The following is a 26,555-nucleotide window of genomic DNA, read 5'->3' as shown; positions in this document are numbered from 1 at the left end:
GGGAGAAACCAGGACTAGCGAAGTCCAAAACCTTGAATGGTTAATTTTTTGTATGTTTTTCTGAATAAAGTCTCGAAGTTCGAGGAAAAGCGGTAGAAGCAAAGTTGTAGACGTAATACATACTTGGTGGTAATTATGTTAACTAACCAGTAGCATCGGTTATTGATGTTTACTTTTTTTTACTATTAATTCATTTTCAGGAAATACTATTAACCCTCTAAATACCGCGCGACAGCAGAGAGTACCACAGCACCAGTTCAAATGGTTCAAATGGCTCTGAGCACTATGGGACTTGACTTCTGAGATCATCAATCCCCTAGAACTTAGAACTACTAAAACCTAAATAACCTAAGGACATCATACATCCATGCCCGAAGCAGGATTCGAACCTGCGATCGTAGCGGTAGCGCGGTTCCAGTCTGTAGCGCCTAGAACCGCTCGCCCACCCCGGCCGGCACAGCACCAGTGTTCGTGGAAGTACGTGTTAGTCCTAAGTCGCCTCAATTTCTGTTTAGAAGAATTCCCATGTTCTCCCTTCCCCCCGAGTATTTCACTTGCGTATCTCGTGTTTCCGAGTATAATCAGCGAGAAACTCTTCGTGGAACTGGTAACATTGCACAGGCGGCTCTCCGTACCAAGCGCGGTCAATCGTGTACCTATTTACTTTGTCGTGTCTCCCTTTGCTTTCAGCGCTGTTTGTGCTAACCGTCGCTGCATATTGCGATAAGTGTAATTAATCCTTTGTTCCATTTTGCTTTTCTAGGAATATACCATATATATGGCGAAGTTATACCTCAAATACTTCGTGGGTTGCCTGTGGACGAAGATGAAGTGGTAGAGCCACCAAACAAATTAGCCGATGAAAGTGTACCGGAGGATAAAAGAATGAACAGTAGCGACTCAGAACAATCCGGGGACGAACACTCCTATCCCTTGGATGATATTCAGGCCAATGATTATCGTTTTTTCGTCAGAAAAGATGGGGCAACAGTTTGTACAAGCAATTCATTAGGTCTGTCGAATTAAAGGGAATCAATAAATATTGTAAAAGTATTGCCAGATCCGGCCCGCGCGAGCAGAAACCTTTTCTCGGAATTGAATGCGTTTGTGAGATTCATTTCTACAAATATGCTTGACAAATTTGTTGGTTACACAAACCTATATATTTCAGAACGGAGATATGCTATTCAATATACGAGGGAAAGAGATTCTAGGTTTACTACTTCTTCGGAAATGAAAGCTCTTTGTGGAGTTCTATTCTTAATCGCTCTCAACAAAAGTAGCCTCACCAATGCCCGAAGAGTTTGGAAACGTGATGGTACAGGGATGATGGCTTGCAGAGCTGCGTTGTTCAATAAAAGATTTATGTTCCTCTGAGAAGTATTAAGTTTGATGAGAGAGTGACCAGGGAATTACGAGAAACATGTGATAAATTAACAGTCATTAGGGAGGTACTCAAGAACTTTGAAAGTAACTGTAAAAACTGTTACTCCTTCTCAGAATTTGTGACCATTGATCAAACGCTACCTCGCTTTCGAGGTCGGTGTAGTTTCATCCAATACATGCCTGCCAAGCCGGCAAAATACTACCCGAAATTATGTGCCTTGTGCGACAGTAGAACGTTTTATGTGCACAGCTTTCAGATATATTGCGGTAAACAAGGGGAAGGTCTTTACTTTCCATCGAATAAATCGTTCGACATAGTCAAGCGACTGGTGCAGCCCATCTTATGTTCTCACAGATATGCAGATACCGACAGCTATCCATTGGCGCAATTTCTTCTGGAGAACGGTGTAACATTTCTTGATGCAATGAAAAACTATAAAAACGAAATCCCCTCAGGCTTTTTGGATCTGAAATCCCGAGAAAGGGGCTCTTCGCTATTCGGATTCCAGGACAATTGTACGCTGGTGTCCTACACGCCAAATAAGAAAAGAGCACCCTCCTGTTATCTGCAGTTGATTGCGAGGTAAAGAAACAGAAATGGGAAAACCCACCCCAAGAACGGGGGGGGGGGGGGGGGGGCGGCTAAATAAAAAGAAAATGGTTCAAATAGCTCTGAGGTGATCAGTCCCCTAGAACTTAGAACTACTTAAACCTAATGAACCTAAGGACATCCACACATCCATGTTTTTATGTAAGATTCATACAACATGGAAAGTAGCCTGCGATTGCTGTTCTCCAAGAGAAGATGAGGAAAAGGAAGTTCAGAGTGATTGATATTTAGTGTTTTCATATTTATATATGCTGTAATTTATAATGTGATTAATTTTAGTTAAATGAGAAATACATGTATATGGTTCGTACTGTAATTATTCAGTATTACGCATTATTGAAATCAAAACAACTACTATTATAATATGATAGCATAGTTACGTATTCATTTATCTTTATCTCGTAAATTGGTAACGAAGTTAAACTAAATGTTAATTTATTTGTGACCATTACATTATACTTACAAAGGTGTACGGATGGTTCCATTTTGTAAACGCGGCGCCCAGGTCCGCGCGCGGTATCTCATGATACTGACGCACGCGGTATTTAGAACGTTAATTTAAGTCTACTGAACGTTTTCTGTATTTTTAAAACTATATTCATCTGTAAAGTGCACAACAATAGCCGATGCCACTGCCTAGCTCACACAGTTACCACCTCATATGTGTAACAGTAAAATATTAGCGACTGCTTTATTACAGTCTTCTTTTGTTTTATGCCATAAATTTTTTGATGTATAAAATTATAAAGAAAATGATAAAATATGTTGTTGTTGTTGTTGTGGTCTTCAGTCCTGAGACTGGTTTGATGCAACTCTCCATGCTACTCTACCCTGTGCAAGCTTTTTCATCTCCCAGTACCTACTGCAACCTACATCCTTCTGAATCTGATTAGTGTATTCATCTCTTGGTCTCCCTCTACGATTTTTACCCTCCACGCTGCCCTCCAATACTAAATTGGTGATCCCTTGATGCCTCAGAACATGTCCTACCAACCGATCCCTTCTTCTGGTCAAGTTGTGCCACAAACTTCTCTTCTCCCCAATCCTATTCAATACTTCCTCATTAGTTATGTGATCTACCCATCTAATCTTCAGCATTCTTCTGTAGCACCACATTTCGAAAGCTTCTATTCTCTTCTTGTCCAAACTATTTATCGTCCATGTTTCACTTCCATATATGGCTACACCCCATACGAATACTTTCAGAAATGACTTCCTGACACTTAAATCAATACTGGATGTTAACAAATTTCTCTTCTTCAGAAACGCTTTCCTTGCCATTGCCAGCCTACATTTTATATCCTCTCTACTTCGACCATCATCAGTTACTTTGCTCCCCAAATAGCAAAACTCCTTTACTACTTTAAGTGCCTCATTTCCTAATCTAATTCCCTCAGCATCACCCGACTTAATTAGACTACATTCCATTATCCTTGTTTTGCTTTTGTTGATGTTCATCTTATACCCTCCTTTCAAGACACTGTCCATTCCATTCAACTGCTCTTCCAAGTCCTTTGCTGTCTCTGACAGAATTACAATGTCATCGGCGAACCTCAAAGTTTTTATTTCTTCTCCATGAATTTTAATACCTACTCCGAATTTTTCTTTTGTTTCCTTTACTGCTTGCTCAATATACAGATTGAACAACATCGGGGAGAGGCTACAACCCTGTCTCACTCCCTTCCCAAGCACTGCTTCCCTTTCATGTCCCTCGACTCTTATAACTGCCATTTGGTTTCTGTACAAATTGTAAATAGCCTTTCGCTCCCTGTATTTTACCCCTGCCACCTTTAGAATTTGAAAGAGAGTATTCCAGTCAACATTGTCAAAAGCTTTCTCTAAGTCTACAAATGCTAGAAACGTAGGTTTTCCTTTCCTTAATCTTTCTTCTAAGATAAGTCGTAAGGTCAGTATTGCCTCACGTGTTCCAGTGTTTCTACGGAATCCAAACTGATCTTCCCCGAGGTTGGCTTCTACTAGTTTTTCCATTCGTCTGTAAAGAATTCGTGTTAGTATTTTGCAGCTGTGACTTATTAAGCTGATAGTTCGGTAATTTTCACATCTGTCAACACCTGCTTTCTTTGGGATTGGAATTATTATATTCTTCTTGAAGTCTGAGGGTATTTCGCCTGTTTCATACATCTTGCTCACCAGATGGTAGAGTTTTGTCAGGACTGGCTCTCCCACGGCCGTCAGTAGTTCCAATGGAATATTGTCTACTCCGGGGGCCTTGTTTCGACTCAGGTCTTTCAGTGCTCTGTCAAACTCTTCACGCAGTATCATATCTCCCATTTCATCTTCATCTACCTCCTCTTCCGTTTCCATAATATTGTCCTCAAGTACATCGCCCTTGTATAGACCCTCTATATACTCCTTCCACCTTTCTGCTTTCCCTTCTTTGCTTAGAACTGGGTTTCCATCTGAGCTCTTGATATTCATACAAGTGGTTCTCTTCTCTCCAAAGGTCTCTTTAATTTTCCTGTAGGCGGTATCTATCTTACCCCTTGTGAGATAGGCCTCTACATCCCTACATTTGTCCTCTAGCCATCCCGGCTTAGCCATTTTGCACTTCCTGTCGATCTCATTTTTGAGACGTTTGTATTCCTTTTTGCCTGTTTCACTTACTGCATTTTTATATTTTCTCCTTTCATCAATTAAATTCAATATTTCTTCTGTTACCCAAGGATTTCTACTAGCCCTCGTCTTTTTACCTACTTGATCCTCTGCTGCCTTCACTACTTCATCCCTCAAAGCTACCCATTCTTCTTCTACTGTATTTATTTCCCCCATTCCTGTCAATTGCTCCCTTATGCTCTCCCTGAATCTCTGTACAACCTCTGGTTGTTTTAGTTTATCCAGGTCCCATCTCCTTAAATTCCCACCTTTTTGCAGTTTCTTCAGTTTTAATCTACAGGTCATAACCAATAGATTGTGGTCAGAGTCCACATCTGCCCCTGGAAATGTCTTACAATTTAAAACCTGGTTCCTAAATCTCTGTCTTACCATTATATAATCTATCTGATACCTTTTAGTATCTCCAGGGTTCTTCCATGTATACAACCTTCTTTCATGATTCTTAAACCAAGTGTTAGTTATGATTATGTTGTGCTCTGTGCAAAATTCTACCAGGCGGCTTCCTCTTTCATTTCTGTCCCCCAATCCATATTCACCTACTATGTTTCCTTCTCTCCCTTTTCCTACACTCGAATTCCAGTCACCCATGACTATTAAATTTTCGTCTCCCTTCACAATCTGAATAATTTCTTTTATTTCATCATACATTTCTTCAATTTCTTCGTCATCTGCAGAGCTAGTTGGCATATAAACTTGTACTACTGTAGTAGGCGTGGGCTTCGTATCTATCTTGGCCACAATAATGCGTTCACTATGCTGTTTGTAGTAGCTTACCCGCATTCCTATTTTCCTATTCATTATTAAACCTACTCCTGCATTACCCCTATTTGATTTTGTGTTTATAACCCTGTAGTCACCTGACCAGAAGTCTTGTTCCTCCTGCCACCGAACTTCACTAATTCCCACTATATCTAACTTCAACCTATCCATTTCCCTTTTTAAATTTTCTAACCTACCTGCCCGATTAAGGGATCTGACATTCCACGCTCCGATCCGTAGAACGCCAGTTTTCTTTCTCCTGATAACGACATCCTCTTGAGTAGTCCCCGCCCGGAGATCCGAATGGGGGACTATTTTACCTCCGGAATATTTTACCCAAGAGGACGCCATCATCATGTAATCATACAGTAAAGCTGCATGCCCTCGGGAAAAATTACGGCTGTAGTTTCCCCTTGCTTTCAGCCGTTCGCAGTACCAGCACAGCAAGGCCGTTTTGGTTATTGTTACAAGGCCAGATCAGTCAATCATTCAGACTGTTGCCCTTGCAACTACTGAAAAGGCTGCTGCCCCTCTTCAGGAACCACACGTTTGTCTGGCCTCTCAACAGATACCCCTCCGTTGTGGTTGCACCTACGGTACGGCTATCTGTATCGCTGAGGCACGCAAGCCTCCCCACCAACGGCAAGGTCCATGGTTCATGGGGGGGGATGATAAAATATACTAATTGTAAAATAAAGTAAATATATGTTTGTGGGGCGGCGGGTAAAAGTTTCTGATTTGTTTGTTCGCTGTTTTTCTCACGCGAGCCTGGCAACTAATTTAGTGGTCAGCCAGAAAGCGAAGGGAAACATGCTCACCTAAGTTTCCAGTCTGTACAGACACTTTCTGCACCAGCCCACTGACAGAAAAGTTTATATCCTCCTATTTCTTTGCGGGATCAGGACTTTGATTTTAAATAAAAGTATAAAGTTCCAATCAAAATTATATTGCATAAAGTTTCTCCCACACAACACTTGGAAATTCGCTATTTTCAATTGAAAGCAATTCTTTCTATTCTAACAGAATATTTAGCAGTTCAGAGGCGACATCTACGGTACGTTTCTACCCGATTGTCTTTCTCCGTGACTAAAAGTACTCAATAAAAGTTTGCAATAAATGTTCAAAATTAATGCTCGCCAAAAAAGTGGAAATAAGGTCACCAATTGCCACGCGGAATTGTAGTTCTCCCGGATGGCACACTAACAATTACTTTGGCGAATTCTAAGCGATTGAGGACGGTGTACAGTCCTCGCGAGTTCACTATCCGTTTTGATCGCAAATGCACGATCCGTCATAGCCCGGCTCTGACGTCATCCGAAGCAGAGCGAGACGTTTAAAAGACGTGGAGCCTACAGTGGCTGAGTGCGAAGTGAACCATCGTACTGCCTCTCGGGCCGTATTTATATATGTGCCGGAGCAGACGGCTGAGGGAACATCTGTTGTCTATGGCTGTCTGCATACTGCAGCAGCCTCCGAACGACCGCTCACTCAGGCACTTAATCTTGAATAACATAGTTACGAATTACTTTAAAAACTTCTTAATTTTTACTTGTATACAGTTAAGCTGTTTGAAACCACCCAAAAAGTTTCAGCTTGCCAGAATGAAAACTTTGCCTTCTAGAATTTTTATAGTGGAAGTAACGGTAGATCGTTAACTCTGAACCCCACTTATGTCGGCTGTTATTAATATTATAACTCTCAAATTTGGCATAGCTTTATCATTTGGTATGTTTTATCATTAAAATTACAGGTACCTAATCTACTACGATTGGGTATACTTTAGTTACAAACTTTGTTTTTACTTAATCACTCAAAAACTGTAAGAGGTAGATTAACGTGGTCGCTCAGTTATGATTTTTGGGGTGAACTGAAGGAGGAAACAAATTTTCACGTTTATTATTTAGCGCCTCTGATTTTTCCTAAAATCGTGGGTTCCGGCGTTAATTTTTGTTATATGGTTTTGGAAACCTGCACCACTTATTTATGAGCTCTAACTGCACATTCTGACCAAATTCTGGCTTTCTAGCTTCATTATTTAGCGCCACTTATTTTTCTCTTAAAACGTCATTTTAATGTAAGCAATTAAGTCTATAATATAAAGACTTGGTATTTGGAACATATAACACTAAAGTACATTTTAACAAAGTTTTAAACATAAATTATAATTTGTAATTTCATATTTAATTGTGGTGCAATACTTGTGCGCTACGCGCAGTCGCGTTAAGATGACGTGGTGCTACTAGCAGTGACCTGGGGTAAGTCCCGGCACACTCGCTCGCCGCTGTAGCTCACACAGGATACAGCGCTTGGTTTGCTTCATGTTGTCAGTGCATCACACTTGAAAACAGGGCTCTGTAGACTAGTATGATGCACACTGAAACCAGCTCTGTTGGAAGTGTAAACAGCGGCCTCAGTGTGAGCTTAACCTTTGACATTATTGTCTCTGTTGATCCATTATGGACGTGGGACAGCGGCTGGTCAAATATTTAACAAAGAAATTCGGAAAACAGCCCCATAAATTTAGAAGTTATTTTGTTTTCGCTAGCATTTTCGGCAATTCAATTTGCCGTCTTCAGGTCCCATATGCACCTCTCAAAAATCATCAATGTTGGGATACCGGAGCCATCTGTATCTGTTGTTGTTGTGGTCTTCAGTCCTGAGACTGGTTTGATGCAGCTCTCCATGCCACTCTATCCTGTGCAAGCTTTTTCATCTCTGAGTACCTACTGCAACCTACATCCTTCTGAATCTGCTTAGTGTAATCATCTCTTGGTCTCCCTCTACGATTTTTACCCTCCACGCTGCCCTCCAATACTAAATTGGTCATCCCTTGATGCCTCAGAACATGTCCTACCAACCGATCCCTTCTTCTAGTCAAGTTGTGCCACAAACTTCTCTTCTCCCCAATCCTATTCAATACTTCCTCATTAGTTACGTGATCTACCCATCTGATCTTCAGCATTCTTCTGTAGCACCACATTTCGAAAGCTTCTATTCTCTTCTTGTCCAAACTATTTATCGTCTATGTTTCAAATGGCTACACTCCATACGAATACTTTCAGAAATGACTTCCTGACACTTAAATCAATACTGGATGTTAACAAATTTCTCTTCTTCAGAAATGCTTTCCTTGCCATTGCCAGCCTACATTTTATATCCTCTCTACTTCGACCATCATCAGTTATTTTGCTCCCCAAATAGCAAAACTCCTTTACTACTTTAAGTGCCTCATTTCCTAATCTAATTCCCTCAGCATCACCCGACTTAATTAGACTACATTCCATTATCCTTGTTTTGCTTTTGTTGATGTTCATCTTATATCCTCCTTTCAAGACACTGTCCATTCCATTCAACTGCTCTTCCAAGTCCTTTGCTGTCTCTGACAGGATTACAATGTCATCGGCGAACCTCAAAATTTTTATTTCTTCTCCATGAATTTTAATACCTACCCCGTATTTTTCTTTTGTTTCCTTTACTGCTTGCTCAATATACAGATTGAACAACATCGGGGAGAGGCTACAACCCTGTCTTACTCCCTTCCCAAGCACTGCTTCCCTTTCATGTCCCTCGACTCTTATAACTGCCATCTGGTTTCTGTACAAATTGTAAATAGCCTTTCGCTCCCTGTATTTTACCCCTGCCACCTTCAGAATTTGAAAGAGAGTATTCCAGTCAACAATGTCAAAAGCTTTCTCTAAGTCTACAAATGCTAGAAACGTAGGTTTGCCTTTCCTTAATCTTTCTTCTAAGATAAGTAGTAAGGTCAGTATTGCCTCACGTGTTCCAGTGTTTCTACGGAATCCAAACTGATCTTCGCCGAGGTTGGCTTCTACTAGTTTTTCCATTCGTCTGTAAAGAATTCGTGTTAGTATTTTGCAGCTGTGACTTATTAAGCTGATAGTTCGGTAATTTTCACATCTGTCAACACCTGCTTTCTTTGGGATTGGAATTATTATATTCTTCTTAAAGTCTGAGGGTATTTCGCCTGTTTCATTCATCTTACTCACCAGATGGTAGAGTTTTGTCAGGACTGGCTCTCCCACGGCCGTCAGTAGTTCCAATGGAATATTGTCTACTCCGGGGGCCTTGTTTCGACTCAGGTCTTTCAGTGCTCTGTCACACTCTTCACGCAGTATCGTATCTCCCATTTCATCTTCATCTACATCCTCTTCCATTTCCTAAATATTGTCCTCAAGTACATCGCGCTTGTATAGATTCTCTATATACTCCTTCCACCTTTCTGCTTTCCCTTCTTTGCTTAGAACTGGGTTTCCATCTGAGCTCTTGATATTCATACCAGTCGTTCTCTTATCTCCAAAGGTCTCTTTAATTTTCCTGTAGGCGGTATCTATCTTACCCCTAGGGAGGTAGGCCTCTACATCCTTACATTTGTCCTCTATCCATCCCTGCTTAGCCATTTTGCACTTCCTGTCGATCTCATTTTTGAGACGATTGTATTCCTTTTTGCCTGTTTCACTTACTGCATTTTTATATTTTCTCCTTTCATCAATTAAATTCAATATTTCTTCTGTTACCCAAGGATTTCTACTAGCCCTCGTCTTTTTACCTACTTGATCCTCTGCTACCTTCACTACTTCATCCCTCAAAGCTACCCATTCTTCTTCTACTGTATTTATTTCCCTCATTCCTGTCAATTGCTCCCTTATGCTCTCCCTGAATCTCTGTACAACCTCTGGTTCTTTCAGTTTATCCAGGTCCCATCTCCTTAAATTCACACCTTTTTGCAGTTTCTTCAGTTTTAATCTACAGGTCATAACCAATAGATTGTGGTCAGAGTCCACACTGCCCCTGGAAATGTCTTACAATTTAAAACCTGGTTCCTAAATCTCTGTCTTACCATTATATAATCTATCTGATACCTTTTAGTATCTCCAGGGTTCTTCCATGTATACAACCTTCTTTCATGATTCTTAAACCAAGTGTTAGTTATGATTATGTTGTGCTCTGTGCAAAATTCTACCAGGCGGCTTCCTCTTTCATTTCTGTCCCCCAATCCATATTCACCTACTATGTTTCCTTCTCTCCCTTTTCCTACACTCGAATTCCAGTCACCCATGACTATTAAATTTTCGTCTCCCTTCACAATCTGAATAATTTCTTTTATTTCATCATACATTTCTTCAATTTCTTCGTCATCTGCAGAGGTAGTTGGCATATAAACTTGTACTACTGTAGTAGGTGTGGGCTTCGTATCTATCTTGGCCACAATAATGCGTTCACTGTGCTGTTTGTAGTAGCTTACCCGCATTCCTATTTTCCTATTCATTATTAAACCTACTCCTGCATTCCCCCTATTTGATTTTCTGTTTAAAACCCTGTAGTCACCTGACCAGAAGTCTTGTTCCTCCTGCCACCGAACTTCACTAATTCCCACTATATCTAACTTCAACCTATCCATTTCCCTTTTTAAATTTTCTAACCTACCTGCCCGATTAAGGGATCTGACATTCCACGCTCCGATCCGTAGAACGCCAGTTTTCTTTCTCCTGATAACGACATCCTCTTGAGTAGTCCCCGCCCGGAGATCCGAATGGGGGACTATTTTACCTCCGGAATATTTTACCCAAGAGGACGCCATCATCATGTAATCATACAGTAAAGCTGCATGCCCTCGGGAAAAATTACGGCTGTAGTTTCCCCTTGCTTTCTGCCGTTCGCAGTACCAGCACAGCAAGGCCGTTTTGGTTATTGTTACAAGGCCAGATCAGTCTATCATCCAGACTGTTGCCCTTGCAACTACTGAAAAGGCTGCTGCCCCTCTTCAGGAACCACACGTTTGTCTGGCCTCTCAACAGATACCCCTCCGTTGTGGTTGCACCTACGGTACGGCCATCTGTATCGCTGAGGCACGCAAGCCTCCCCACCAACGGCAAGGGCCATGGTTCATGGTTCTGTATCTAGACATAGTAAATTCTCAAGTGCTTCATTCGATGATTTAACTGCAAAATTGCAGACAAGATCTGGAAGGAAGAGCTTGAGAATTCACGACATCCAGAAGCAATTGGCCCAAGTATGCCAGTATCGATAATTTTCGACATATGGATATGAGACATGAAGATGGCATATTGAATTGCCGAAACTGATAGCGAAAATGAAATAAAAGAACTTCCCAATCTGCATGGCTGTTTTGCGAATTTCTTTGTTAAATACATACATCAAAAAAAGTTTTGCATCACATCGGTTCCCAGAACTCCTGAAGGTAGACGTTGACTCTGGATACTGTATCACAGACACAGTACCTTTGACTGCTCAGAGATGTCACTAAACCCACCCAAAGATGTAAACAACAATGCATGAGCAGCGCCATTAGCCGGAGGGCGTCCGACAGCCGATCAGTTCCAGTCATTCCACCAGGAAGGAGGTACGCGGCTCATTTTGTTTGTAGTTCATCCTTGCCTAGACGGTCAATACAGCGGTTCTATCGCGTCCACATTGTTACTTTGTGCCAGGAAGGGTTTTTAACAAGGGAAGTGCCCAAGCGTATCGGAGTGAACCAAAGAGATGTTGTTCGGACATGGAATTGTGGATGACATGCCTCGCTCAGGCCACCCAACGGCTACTACTGCAGTGGATGACGGCTACCTACAGATTATGGCCCGGAGCAACGCCACCATGTTGAATAATGCTTTTCGTGCAGCAATAGGCTTCATGATGCGCAACTTCACTCCCGACGTCCATGGAAAGGTCCATCTTTGCAACCATGACACCATGCAGCGCGGTACAGATGGGCCCAATCAGGATTGGTATCACGTTCTCTTCACCGATGAGTGTCACGTATGCCTTCAACCAGACAATCTCCGGAGACGTGTTTGGAGGCAATCCCGTCAGGCTAAACGCCTTAGATACACTGTCCAGCGAGTGCAGCAAGATGGAGGCTCCCTTCTCTTTTGCGGTGGCATAATGTGGAACTGACGTATGCAGCTGGTGGTTACGGAATGCGCTGTAACAGTTGTACGATACGTGAATGTGATCCTCGGACTGACAGTGCAACCTACTTTGTCTCACTGTTTAGAGGCACAAAACGCGTGGGTGTTTTCAGCTCGTTACTAAATGCAAATAAGTAGGAGGCCGAGTTGATAGGAGCTGAAGGAATCCAGGTTGCACTAATATGCCGTACGGCACACTGTTAGAGAGAAAGTTTATTGTTCAAGAAACACATAGTACAATGAAAGTTACTTATCTTCTGTAGTTTGTAGGACTGCAGCTACGGCTATAACTAACACAACATTTTCTCAGGGACTAAGCCTGATGGGCCCTCCTCAGAGAATCAATGCAAACATTACAGAACGGCTGAGGGCCGATTATGAAAGTGCGTCTTCTTAGGTTGAAATCTAGGTAAGAAGTGAACGAGGCACACTCCAGTTCCGTCGAGCTGCACAGCCCGCTAGAGTGTGCTGTGCTCGGCTGACGACAGGCTGCCAACCTTGTGTTGGCGCGGCGTTGTAGTAGTATCTATGGCAATGATACTGAACAACCATATGGGCAGCACATTGTCGAGGCATTCGTCTTCATGGACGACAGTTCGTGCCCACATCGTGCACATTTTGTGAATGACTTCCTTCAAGATAACGACATCGCTTGAGTAGAGTGGTCAGCATGTTCTCCAGTCACGAACCCGGTCGAACATGCCTGGGATAGAATGAAAAGCGCTGTTTATGGACAACGTGACCCACCAACCACTCTCAGAAATCTACGCCGAATCGCCGTTGAGGAGTGGGACAATCTGGAGCAACGGGGCCATGATGAACTTGTGGATAGTATGCCACGACAAATATACGCATGCATCAATGCAAGAGGTAGTGCTACTGGGTATTAGAGGTAACAGTATGTACAGCAGCCTGGTCTCACCTCTGAAGGTCTTGCTGTATGGTGGTACAAAATGCAATGTGTGGTTTTCTGGGCAGTGAAAAGGGTGAAAATGATGTTTATGTTGATCTCTATCCCAATTTTCTTTACAGGTTCCGGAACTCTCGGAACCATGGTGATGCAAAACTTTTTTTGATGTGCATATTGCAAATGATTAGCCTGGTTACGACTACGTGTATATACAAGTGGTTTCCATGTTTTAACTTACATGTACTGGTATGTATTTTTATCACTAACTCAGATTTACAGCTTGTACGACTTTACCTTATTATAACTAGTTGTTTATCACGCTTTTAGCACTGAAGATGGCCCCGTAATGGCCGAAATATGTAGATGCAATAAACATTATTAGCTACTGATTGCTGTGACCTTTACCACTTGAAACAAATACAGGCACTGGCACATCTGTTTCCACGTTGAATCAAACCTGATGACACCGCTGTAGTGTTTCTGTCCCTTTAATTCTTGAACATCAGCTCCTACTGCTCGCCGGCCGAAGTGGCCGAGCGGTTCTAGGCACTACAGTCTGGAACCGCGCGACCGCTACGGGCGCAGGTTCGAATCCTGCCTCGGGGATGGATGTGTGTGATGTCCTTAAGTAAGTTAGGTTTAATTAGTTGTGATGACCTCAGCAGTTAAGTCCCATAGTGCTCAGAGCCATTGGAACCATTCATTCTTACTGCTCTCCTAGTAAAGTACTGATGTGTGGTGGGTGAGGACGGTCGCAGCTGGTGGTGAACAGCGGCCGCCTGTCGGTGTCTGCAGGTGGACCTGTCCGGGAACGCGATAGCGGCGCTGCAGCCGGGCACGTTCTCCGGCAACGACCGGCTGCGCATGCTGTCGCTGAGCCACAACCCGCTGTCGGAGCTGGTTGAGGGCCAGTTTCCCGCGCTGCCGCACCTGCGCACGCTGGACCTCTCGCACTGCCGGCTGGCGCGCGTCCACCCGGCCGCCTTCGCCCGCCTCTCGGCGCTCGAGACGCTGCACCTCAACAACAACCGCCTCCAGCAGCTGGACGCCGCCGCGCTCAACGTCGCCGCCGCCACGCTCAAGGCGGTACGTCCAACAACCACTCTACTGCTCGATTCTGCGATGGTGAAGCGCGTTCTGACCAGACGAAACTACAGCCTTCCGGTCACAGCTGTGGATCCTTTGAGTGTTCTGAGACAGCATTCATCCTTAACTACAACAGATGAAATATTAGTTCACTTTATTACGTAAATGAATAAAACACTTACTTACCTTTGACACACTTCCTTACTACCGGAGAACTGGGCAATTTATACTATCACTGACTATCAAAGCACTTCTCAATGCATACAATCAGAAACTCTTCTTTTGAAGCACAACGTCCAACTTTTATGAAATCCAGCGGAAGAATTAACTGTCACTGTCCTAAATGATTATGTTGACTGCTGCAGCTCAGATCTCGAATTATGGGCAGAGCTCGTCCTAGCACACCCCTATATTGACCTCGGTACGAGGGCTCTGCAGTACTGAGATTGGAGGCGTGGTCCACAGTCGAATCTCCCATACACAGCAACGAACTGCAGCGATCCCTCGTCAGTGTATGTGATATCAAGTTATCGCCTTTGGTGTGGCACCGCGATCTCTGCATGATACCACAAAGGAACTGTGAGGGATAATAGGAAAGGGCAAATGTTTCATTTGATCGAGCGTGATTACGCAGTGTTAACACACTGGATTCGGCATCGAAGTGGATGACAGTTCAAATTCACAATCAGTCAGCCAGCCTCATGCCGTCGGCACAGGCATCGTGCATTCGAACGTCATAATACCGAATTCACATGCTGCTGAACGCTCAGAAACTGCGGCTTGTGGATATGCCACGTGTGTCTCAATGTGGTATACGCGATTGCAGTGCTCTCCAGCGGCAGCTGTCGGCTGTAACTTGCTCGCAGATCACACAGTTTGTGTACGAAAGGGACGGGCATAAAATTCCTAAGTCAGCTCCCTTAAAACGCACATTCCTCGTCCATCTGTTAGTCATATCGTTCTCTCTGCAGTATACATAAATAAAAACTACAATATGCATGAACATGTTACAAGACAAAAGGAAAGTTCCACATTAAAAGAACATAAGCTTACAACAATATCATCAAAAATAGTTCAGGACAAATGTATGATAATTTTCCACATGAGACAAAAATTATTCTATCATCGCAGTCATTAGTAAAACATTGAGGTTATTCTTATTTGATCGCTGTTTCTATTCAGTAGCAGAAGCTTTAGAACTTGTTAAATACAAGGCTAAACAAGAAAGTGCAGAAAATTTTACTGCAAGTAGTGCAAACTCTTAGGTAGATGCAGCAAGTCGAAGAGAGTGCACTTGCATTTACATAACATCGAATGTTATATAATATACTCAAATAAAAAATGAAGTCACAGAACCTATTATAAAACGTGAAGGTGAGTTAAAAAGAATATGAGATGCAACACATGTCTTATCACTTCCTACCTTCACTACATCGCATTGATTTTCCGCAACACGCACCTTTCTTTTGTATTTTATTATCTTCTCAAGGTTTTAATCGCAGATGTGTAGTTAATTGGCATTTAGGTATTAAAAATTGTACCAAGATGTGTTTTTGATCGATCTTCCATGTACACTCTTTGACATAAAACTTGACCGGCGGCCGGCCGCTTCAGAGGCTAAGTCCGCGCCGATCGCGACATGGGACAAAAAAACTGGCCAACTCGCTAATTCTCTAAGTCCGGTTATCTGCACAATCTGGCAACACTGTAGACTGCGGCACTTCCTGGAGGAAAACTTGTCCCATGATAGAGAAACTCTAGGCTGATTACGCCTGTGGTCTAGCGGTAGCGTGCGTTGTTTCTGTTCATAATGTCAGTGGATCGAGAGCAGCTGGCATAAAATATTTTTATAGCCTCTTCTGTCTGAATGCTGAAGACGTGAATGTAATGGTAGCGCAGATTCAATCTATTTCGCTTTGTGACACACCGATATCAAAATTTTATCCAGTAACGATTTTGCGGCAGATTTCCTGCAGACTGTCCTCCTCTGGACGCCGTATGCGGCAAAGCTCCGGGATCCATTTGCTGGCTACTGGCAGCGGCCGTGGCGACAGCAGCGGCGCTGCACTCCCCCGTTCTTTATCGAAAGCGCCTGCTACCGCTCATCGCTTTTGATGATTTAAAACGCTTTATTATTAAATGTTGCTCCACAGAAAATTTCTATAATTTCCATTCACGCTCAAAAGCAACGGAGACAGACGCCCTGATTAGTAGGCGGGTATTATATTACATTAATCGGCAAGAGCTGAGTATGGCCCGAAATTAATTTTATAGACTGGGACGAAATGAAACCACCTCACTACATTCGATGAATTTATAAATGCTTCATACCTCGTTTCTTTTCCTTTCAAACTCAATTATTTGTGCAACTTTTGGTCAATGTTTGGATGTTTTCGTCAAGCCAGAGTGAGCGTCTGTGGTGTAAAGTGTATTACAGTTCTTGTTTCAATCCTTATGGTAAGTCTATGCGATAAACTGTGTGAATACCTTGCAATGCATGCTCTGTAGCAGTGCAGGAACACTGCACATTTGGAGTTCATGAAGTATTTATTGTTTATCGGAAGTGATAGTTAAGGTCATCAGATTTAAACCAGAAAAATTTGTCGTTTTCATGGTTTCAGAGAACGGAAAGGAATTGCTAACGCCGGTGTTAGAAAACGTCTACAGTTAAATGCTATTGCAAAAATTTAGAAGAAGGGAACTATATTAATGAACATGTGCACTTCATAAACAACCTTCTGACATGTTAGACCTATATGACGAACAAAGCTCAAATTTATATCGTTGACAGTCGGTTTGAATCTTTTCAGGGTCTATTTTACAGTGAAGCACCTTGGAATTTGCAAAGCAGAAATCCATGATATTAACTTAATTTACTAAGTCGAAAACGGACGAAGATTGATGTTTAAAGGCATTCTTCAGATTTCGCATAAGAAATTTTTACTAGCAGTTTGCAACTCCATTAATTAAAATGGAAAATAAAAGGTTGTAGTCAGCGGCTTCTACCGTGATTCGAACTGCTATGTTTTATAGTACAAGCACTGCAACGCACAAGGGAACCTCTGAGCTAACGACACACTGGCTGCCAGAGGCGGAATATAGTCACTGCGATGTTGCCTGAGCCTCAAAACGCAACCTTAAACACACGAACAGAGGAGGTGGAGATTACTGTTTTAACGTCCCGTCGACAACGATGTCATTAGAGACGGAGCACAAGCTCGGATTAGGGAAGGATGGGGAAGGAAATCGGCCGTGCCCTTCCTAAGGAACCATCCCGGCATTTGCCTGAAGCGATTTAGGGAAATCATTGAAAACCTAAATCAGGATGGCCGGGCGCGGGATTGCACCGTCGTCCTCCCGAATGCACACACAAACAGGTGTTACTTATGTGAAGAACGCCGTTCTTGGAGTCCAGAAATTAAATATACTTTCTAATTGTGTCATCTTGCAGTGGATTATATCGTACGAGTCTTCGATGTGGAAAACGAATGTCAAGTGAATTTAGCGAGGTAACGCCGACCTACACCCGGAAGTAAATGCACTATCAGAGTGTTGACAAATACTTGCTACGACGCTGCCATTTCTAGGCTCTCTGACGAGGCAGCTCTTCAGCGAAATGCTTGCCGTGATTCTCCGATACGGTTCTTCAGAGTGGAGACGCGCGCGCACGTTTGGTTTTTATGCGGCGTTCTCCCCTGATGGTTTCTGACGTCGCCTTGTGGGCTATGTATACATATGAGACATTCAATTATCATTAATCCAGAATCATACAAGTTTCAGCTTCCGGCGTGGAAGAAGGCTGTTGACGCCGACATTATATCATTTCAACGTAGGGAAAGCAAAACGGATCATTCAATGTTTCTCAGTCAACATAAAGCATGTGAGATAATTTTCCGTAACGTTCATAATCATCTAAAAATACAAACGAAGTAAAAATACACCGGAAGCTTATTCGAATTGAATATAACGCTTTGCACCTCGATGTCGAATTTGTCCACTTGCAATCTTTTGCAGCATACACATAGAATGTCATGATTACCACGAGAATGAAGAAATATGTTGGTAAGGATGGAAGCAAGAAGAGACGCAGTCAACAAATATTCTATTCCTCATGGCATTCATTTCATTTGACATGTAAGAAGAGGTAAAGCGGGAATTTACTTTCGTTAACACGAAAGATATGCCGCACATATTGATAACGAGGAAGTCTGCGTCTTCATACGTTTCCTCCTTGAAATCTGTATGCTCTATTATATATTAAGTAGCCCGATCATTGTTTCAGTAATGTTACCCTCTTGTTTGACCCCGTAACGATGAACAGATTCCAAATGCATGTCTCCCTTCCTGGGTTGTTTTTTGTGTTTTATTGCTTGGAATTCCTGAAGCAGACCACTGTGCCTTCCCCCCTCGTGGGTTAGGTCTCAAAACTAAACCGCTTTGTATCCAATGGCATAATTTATTCAGACAGCATCAGCATAAGACTATCAAACAAAGCCTTCCATTTACAGTTGCAGCACTCTAACCAGCACTGACCAAAGTGTAATCCACGGTCATGGTCCTAAATTACCAGCTGTCTGCTACTGTGGCTAAGTCCGTACTACACTTTCGATTCCGCAGGACCATTTTATCTGGTAACACTGTGTAGTTGCACAGTTGTGCTACCAGGTCTGTCCTCACACTGTCAACTTTATGTATCTCACTTCTCCTGTAGCGTAGATCACGAGGAGCCGAAGTAAATGAGTGTATTCTGCATGACGTAACATTCAGTATTCCCTTCTTTCATAGCCACTCTTCATGTGCATCGATACCAAATAGGAATGCGAAAACTCTTGCGAGTGAGAGAATGACAATAACAATCGTAACAAGAACAAGCAAATAATGAATGATGTTTATTCCAACGCAGAACGAGAATGGCTTTAAATATAAAAATCTGTATCTATATCCATATCTATTGATCTTTGAGTTGGCACAATGCAAATATATTCTTAGCATTTAGTTACTGAATTTAGATCTGGATGTTTGCAGAGAAAAGGAAAAATCGGTACTTCTCGCTAGTGTAATATAATGTGAACCAGCAACTACCCTTTCCTTAGAACACGACTCAAGCAGGTCCTCAAGTAGGTAGCAAGGCACTGCTGCATTCTGTTCCCTGACATTGCTCTGATGACGGTTAATGCAGATAGTTCCGATTATGAAATACAAAACGTATTGCAGGTTAGTTCCTAGGACAGTAACATTAAATTTGCGTTGTAGACGGCACATGAACGTGACGCCTATCCATATTACTCATCAATATAAAAAGACAATATTTTGGGAATTTAGCAGGATTACTCAAAATGAATTCTGAAATTGGGTGACTGACTGCACAGGTGCTAAACGTCGTCAAGAGTATACGATGTCCTAATCGCATTAGGAATATGAAGATCGTCTTCGACAGCTCGCAACTTTCATATTGCTATCTCCACCCTACTCCAGACAGCCCTCGGAGGAGTTGCACTACGTTGCCGATGTTATGGAAGGCCTTCAAACCGACAACGGACCACATATTGAAAAATACAAGCGAATTCTCTTGCAGCGTAAGCTTATTGTAACTAATCTAAAAATTATTGGAGAGGAACATTGTCCTATTCAAAAAAAGTAAAATGTTACACACTGTTGACGTCAAACGGACATTATCTATGTCCTGTCTTGTGTCCTACTCATCTATAATATCAAGTGTACTATGAAAATGATTATATATAATGGATGATAGGGTAATGCATTGATACCAGATGGTGGGGGCCGGCCGGTGTGGCCGTGCGGTTCTAGGCGCTTCAGTCTGGAACCGCGTGACCGCTACGGTCGCAGGTTCGAATCCTGCCTCGGGCATGGATGTGAGTGATGTCCTTAGGTTAGTTAGCTTTAAGTAGTTCTAAGTTGTAGGGGACTGATGACCTTAGAAGTTAAGTCCCATAGTGCTCAGAGCCATTTGAACCATTTGAACTATTTAACACAAAATGACATTAAAAATTAAAGTTATTCACGAGCAGCTAGTTGAGAATATGTATGAACATTAAATGACACGACGAACTGAAATAATATGACGAAGAGCTCAGCGCTCACTGGGAATAGAGCCCCACACATATCGTTGTTGACTACACACAAAGAGACGTCAGCTACCGAATTTTTCTCCACCAGCTGCTCAGAATAGCATCTTGAACTTACAGTCATCTCGCAAATAGTTCTGTGTCTCACTGGGAGTTAAAAACGTCAGATATCGTTAGTGTTGACAACGAATGAAAATACATTAAAAATCAAAATCATCATCCACCAGCAGATAGGTGTTCTCCTGATAGAGCTTGATAATACATAATTAAATCTTTAGTGCCGGGCCAGGATTCGATCCCATTCACGCGTAATATGTGAAGGTGTTGAGGAATCTGCAGTTTTGAACAAACAACAAATTGTAGCCGAGCTGTATTGCCACGAAGGGATCAAATTCCGCGTTAAGGGCGGTCTGAGTTGCATTCCCAGTTTAGAACCAATTTTATCGACATACAGAAGCTGAAATAAAAGATGGAATAAGTGTCCTGTGACCATACATAGCGTTTGTGTCGTCACTTGAAATAAATAACTAGTATAAGAAAGGTTACTGGTGATAGAGTTTCTACACGTCGCCACTCCAGACTTTATTGTGGTTCAACCTACCGTCTACGTGGTAAAGAAGGAATATCATCTTTAATGTGAATTTTCAGACCACGCAGCCATTATATCTCCTTCACTTGGTGTAGCCAGGAGAGAATGGAATCTGTCTCTCCCTATCTAAAATCATTGACGGAAGTGGGAATCGAACCCAGACCATAGGTATAACAACCTACCATCCGTCCAACAGACCACGAAATCCTCTTCTCTGCGAGTCATTTTTCTATCGTAACGCAGTTGCGCCACACTGGATGAGAATTCTGACACACAGGCTCCCTGTAGTAATTTGCAGCATGTTCAGTAAATTCATTTACTTGGTTGACCGAATCACCATGAACTAGCTGCCTCGGCTACCCAGTGCATACATTCGACTATTTTGTAATCACAGAAATAAAATCACGTAACTGCCACCTACACACAAGTGCCAACAGTGTAGGATGCAGAAGTTTAAATAGGAAGTGTTCCTTTCCACTTGAGCTATTCTATTGCGCTATCTGTTACTAGAAAACGTCTTTCAGTCCAAAAGAAAAGCTGTAACTGTTTGTCTCTCAGAAGTCAAGACCTGGCCATATGCATAATCTCACAGTGCTGTGGAATCCAAAAGTTCTGGAGGAATAGTTGCCGAGCTCTGGAGCTTATGTAGCTACGTGTCAGCTTGTAGCATAGATAAGATGTCGCGAGTTCGAATACATTCAGTGCTACATTTTTTAAAACGCAATTCTGCTCTCTGCTGAAGGTATCAATCTAATGGAACTTTGAACATAATTCCCTTCACTTCTCAACCCAAAGTAGTCGCATGTGGAAAAAGGGCTAACTACTGTGACATTTGGTTCTATTCAGGTTTAATAGACAGCAGGCAGCAGATGCATCTCGAAGATGTGCAGGGAAAGCGCATCGTGCCATAATATGTCAGAAAAGTATTTTCTACATTAGCCGTCGTGTGGTAGTGATATTTTATTCTTCTTCAAACTTTGTTTGACAGCTTTAACTCAGAACAAGTTTTCTACATGCATGTAATCAATAAACTGCATGTGCATTATCAGACTGTCATAGGTAACATCAGAGAATTCGCATATATCGTTGATGATTAATTTCTCTCTCATGTTTACTATTGTTTTAACAAAACTAAAGGAAACCTTACGAAAATTGTGCACTGTATTATAAGAAATGAAATAAAACTAACCATGATAACCTTACGACGAAAGTATCTGTACACAAGCATGCCTCTATCGACACGAATTAGTAAAATACTACTCACTTAGATTTTGATTGGGTCTGTGTTTGATTGGTATGCTGTGTCATACTCAAGAGGTATGCAAATGTGGCAATTCATAAATATAGTTACGTATTCCTAGAAACCCAAAATTCGCTTGGCAGCAGCGGAAAGAGGCCTTACCTGTTGTGCAGCATTGTAAGTTTTTCAACATTGCACTATGAGCTGAAAGCATTTTCTTGCGATTTCCTTATTGATGTTTGATCTGACTGCTTGTAGCTCTTTCACAGAAGGGATAAAAACGTTACAGTCAGTGAGACTGGAACTACGAACCGTAACAGACGCTGTTTCACAGGTCAGCACGTTACCACAGAGCTGGCGAGGAGGTATGGGTCTGAGCTTCCTATTACGAGGGCAATAGGAACTCGAACTCGTAAACCGCTATTTGAAGGTCGCGATTAGTTGCGGTTTCCACCTGCAACGACTTTCCTGGGCTGAAAACCGTAAATTTTCAATCTTTTGTTACCCTTCAAGCGATAATAACTCAGATTATTCAATGGAAATGACAGGTAAAATCAAGTGAACTTTGAGGCTTAATTCCGTGCACACCAGGAAGTAGCTCGTCGATCACAGAGTTGCCAAACATACGTTGCCTTGTTGCCAAATCTCAGTTACAATACCAGCAGGAAGAAGACGAACCGATGTGATCCTACAGCGGTCTGGGAAGTGACCATAGCTGGTGTCTCCAAGTCGCGGCTGCTACGGCCTGGAATACGTAATGCGTCTGATTCGCCTTCTTTAACTAGGTTTAGGGACTGGAGCGTAGTTACTAATAATACTCAGAACTGACTGCAAACTGAGCATCATAAATCAGTAACTCTCATTGTTGTTTTTATATTTCTTTCGTAAGTGTACTCAAAACTAAGAAAGTCATTCACAGGCGTTTTTGTGCCTCGCCGATAGTCGAGCACAACATACAAATAAAAATAAAAAAGAATGTGTGTGTGTGTGTGTGTGTGTGTGTGTGTGTGTGTGTGTGTGTGAGAGAGAGAGAGAGAGAGAGAGAGAGATAAATAAAAAGCAATGAGAGAGAGTGTAAAAAATTGTTGTAAAGAAATTGAATCATGGTATATTGATGATTAGCCATGAAGAGTCATGAATTACCGAAATTTTGGCCCATACCAGTAACCAAATCTAAACTTGAAAATAAAAGACGACAATTTTTGTAATAAACCGTGACTCCTATCAAGACCCTTTCGTCCCTGTTATCTAACCACGAAAGATGTCTGATATACCTCCATTCTGAAGTAACAAAGTGTGCATGCATTTAAAGATGAAGTGCATGATGTGAAGTTCTGTGACGGAGATACGAACCCAACACGTAATCCGATTGTTAACTAAGAAAAATCAAATGTTACGTATCGGTTTTTCTTACGAGCCGCTAGGTGTCTGAATCTAAAATAAGGATACAAACTTTTGTGCCTAAGCGACAATCGAACTGCAAACTTACCGTGCATCCACGAATATAGCTTAAGTATCAGTTGCTTACTCATGAACAGTAAGATGTGCGCGTGTTTGACCAGAAATAACGACACCTCTTGCGATTGTTGGAAACACATGAACAGACATTGAAATTGCGCGTTAATTTTCACTAGCAGGTGGGTGTGCACTTGATAAAGCTAGAAATGAAATTATGAATATTTTTGTACTGGATCAGGTTTCAGACCAACATACTTACCTTTGGAGGAGACCTAGAGAAGATTGCAGTCTTGGGAAAAGGAACGAAATGACTGAACTATACTGTTCCGAGAGATTCAGATCCTCGAAAGAGGAGATACGAATTCGAATCACAGTCCAGCACCAAATTTTTAAACGTCTCTAGTTCAATCAAGTACAAGTGAAATAAGAGCCCTGTCCCTTTAAATGGCTATCGGTTCGTCAAATAAAATAAAATTTTCTAATGTAAGTAAGCTTACTGGCGACTGTATTTCTGTTTACCATGACTTCCGCTGTGTCATTTCCCAACGTAAACCGGCTCTGCCCAGTTGGTAATGAAGGAACATGATGTTTAATGCGGATTCTGGATTATAACGTCTTTCTCTTGAGGTTACCACAGGTAAAATAAATCTGTTTGTGCCTCTTAAAATTAAATGCCTGAACCCACGCATTGCACCTGTGATAGCTCGTTCCACCATACCATTGTGGCCACATTACCCAGCTTTGCAAATTCCAAGGTGCTTCACTGTAAAATAGACCCTGAAAAGATTCAAACCGACTGTCAACGATATAAATTTGAGCTTTGTTCGTCATATAGGTCTAACATGTCAGAAGGTTGTTTATGAAGTGCACATGTTCATTAATATAGTTCCCTTCTTCTAAATTTTTGCAATAGCATTTAACTGTAGACGTTTTCTAACACCGGCGTTAGCAATTCCTTTCCGTTCTCTGAAACCTTGAAAACGACAAATTTTTCTGGTTTAAATCTGATGACCTTAACTATCACTTCCGATAAACAATAAATACTTCATGAACTCCAAATGTGCAGTGTTCCTGCACTGCTACAGAGCATGCATTGCAAGGTATTCACACAGTTTATCGCATAGACTTACCATAAGGATTGAAACAAGAACTGTAATACACTTTACACCACAGACGCTCACTCTGGCTTGACGAAAACATCCAAACATTGACCAAAAGTTGCACAAATAATTGAGTTTGAAAGGAAAAGAAACGAGGTATGAAGCATTTATAAATTCATCGAATGTAGTGAGGTGGTTTCATTTCGTCCCAGTCTATAAAATTAATTTCGGGCCATACTCAGCTCTTGCCGATTAATGTAATATAATACCCGCCTACTAATCAGGGCGTCTGTCTCCGTTGCTTTTGAGCGTGAATGGAAATTGTAGAAATTTTCTGTGGAGCAACATTTAATAATAAAGCGTTTTAAATCATCAAAAGCGATGAGCGGTAGCAGGCGCTTTCGATAAAGAACGGGGGAGTGCAGCGCCGCTGCTGTCGCCACGGCCGCTGCCAGTAGCCAGCAAATGGATCCCGGAGCTTTGCCGCATACGGCGTCCAGAGGAGGACAGTCTGCAGGAAATCTGCCGCAAAATCGTTACTGGATAAAATTTTGATATCGGTGTGTCACAAAGCGAAATAGATTGAATCTGCGCTACCATTACATTCACGTCTTCAGCATTCAGACAGAAGAGGCTATAAAAATATTTTATGCCAGCTGCTCTCGATCCACTGACATTATGAACAGAAACAACGCACGCTACCGCTAGACCACAGGCGTAATCAGCCTAGAGTTTCTCTATCATGGGACAAGTTTTCCTCCAGGAAGTGCCGCAGTCTACAGTGTTGCCAGATTGTGCAGATAACCGGACTTAGAGAATTAGCGAGTTGGCCAGTTTTTTTGTCCCATGTCGCGATCAGCGCGGACTTAGCCTCTGAAGCGGCCGGCCGCCGGTCAAGTTTTATGTCAAAGAGTGTACCTTTTCCTTGAATCTGCATACTGTTTTAACGGGTAAGTTACAAAGCGAAAATTACTAACCACCAGTTTGTCACAACAAATCGTACCAACAAACAACGTGTTTCCGAGAGACCAATTTCATTTTGCTTAGAAATCTCAAACAAGCAGAGGATATAAGTTATAATATAAACTAAAACCCAATATGGCGTATCCAGACTGTCTCATGAAGAGAGATTGCGAGCATGTGACGTAGGTGGCGTTCTTCCATGTGATTGGTCTACGTTCAAACGCACGTTCAGAACATCTGTCGTGATTAATATTGCTCTACACGCTTGGAAAGACTCCCCAGTATACTTTTTCCACGCTATGGCGTCAGAAACTTGACACGCTCAACGTTCACCTTTGAATACGCGGTTCCTGTGTCGACGAATTTTGGTTTCCCCAACCCGACAATGATTAATTCCGAGATGATACCTTTGACAATGATACAACCATTTCCTTCCAAATTCATTCCCAACCAGAGTGAGCGCCACGTCGCTAACTACTTCTTCGTCGGAAGTAGGTTAAGCCATTACCTTTTCTATTTGCCAGTGTATCAGCTCCACCACTGAAAAAAATTAATGCAGATTGGCTTTCATGGGGGTGCACCAGCACTGCGGCTAGTGTGTGCAAGGTCTACTGGTTGTGGGGGCGTAAATGTGTTCTCCTAGGCAACACAACTCTATTAAGAAAACAAAAATCAACTACAATCACAAATTCCTGGTATTACTATACAACAATAATAAAAAATAAAAACAACAATGTTGAAGGAAAATTTCCAGCCAGCGAAATAGTTACAAAAAAGCAAGTGGAAG

The 26,555-nt window shown here is 42.1% G+C and overlaps 1 protein-coding gene across 1 annotated transcript in view; it reads left to right on the top strand.

Annotated features, from left to right (window-relative positions):
* Positions 1-26,555, top strand: part of LOC126412614 (leucine-rich repeat-containing protein 24-like) — a 214,800-nt gene that overhangs the window by 27,803 nt on the left and 160,442 nt on the right. Inside the window, exon 2 of the mRNA XM_050082281.1 lies at positions 14,042-14,332. Within this exon, the coding sequence (XP_049938238.1) occupies positions 14,042-14,332 (291 nt within the window). The remainder of the gene's footprint in view (positions 1-14,041; positions 14,333-26,555) is intronic.

This window comes from Schistocerca serialis, chromosome 7 (assembly GCF_023864345.2).
Source record: "Schistocerca serialis cubense isolate TAMUIC-IGC-003099 chromosome 7, iqSchSeri2.2, whole genome shotgun sequence".
NCBI lineage: Eukaryota > Metazoa > Arthropoda > Insecta > Orthoptera > Acrididae > Schistocerca > Schistocerca serialis.
Note: the sequence above shows the minus strand (reverse complement) of the source record. Positions and strands in the feature narration are given on the sequence as shown.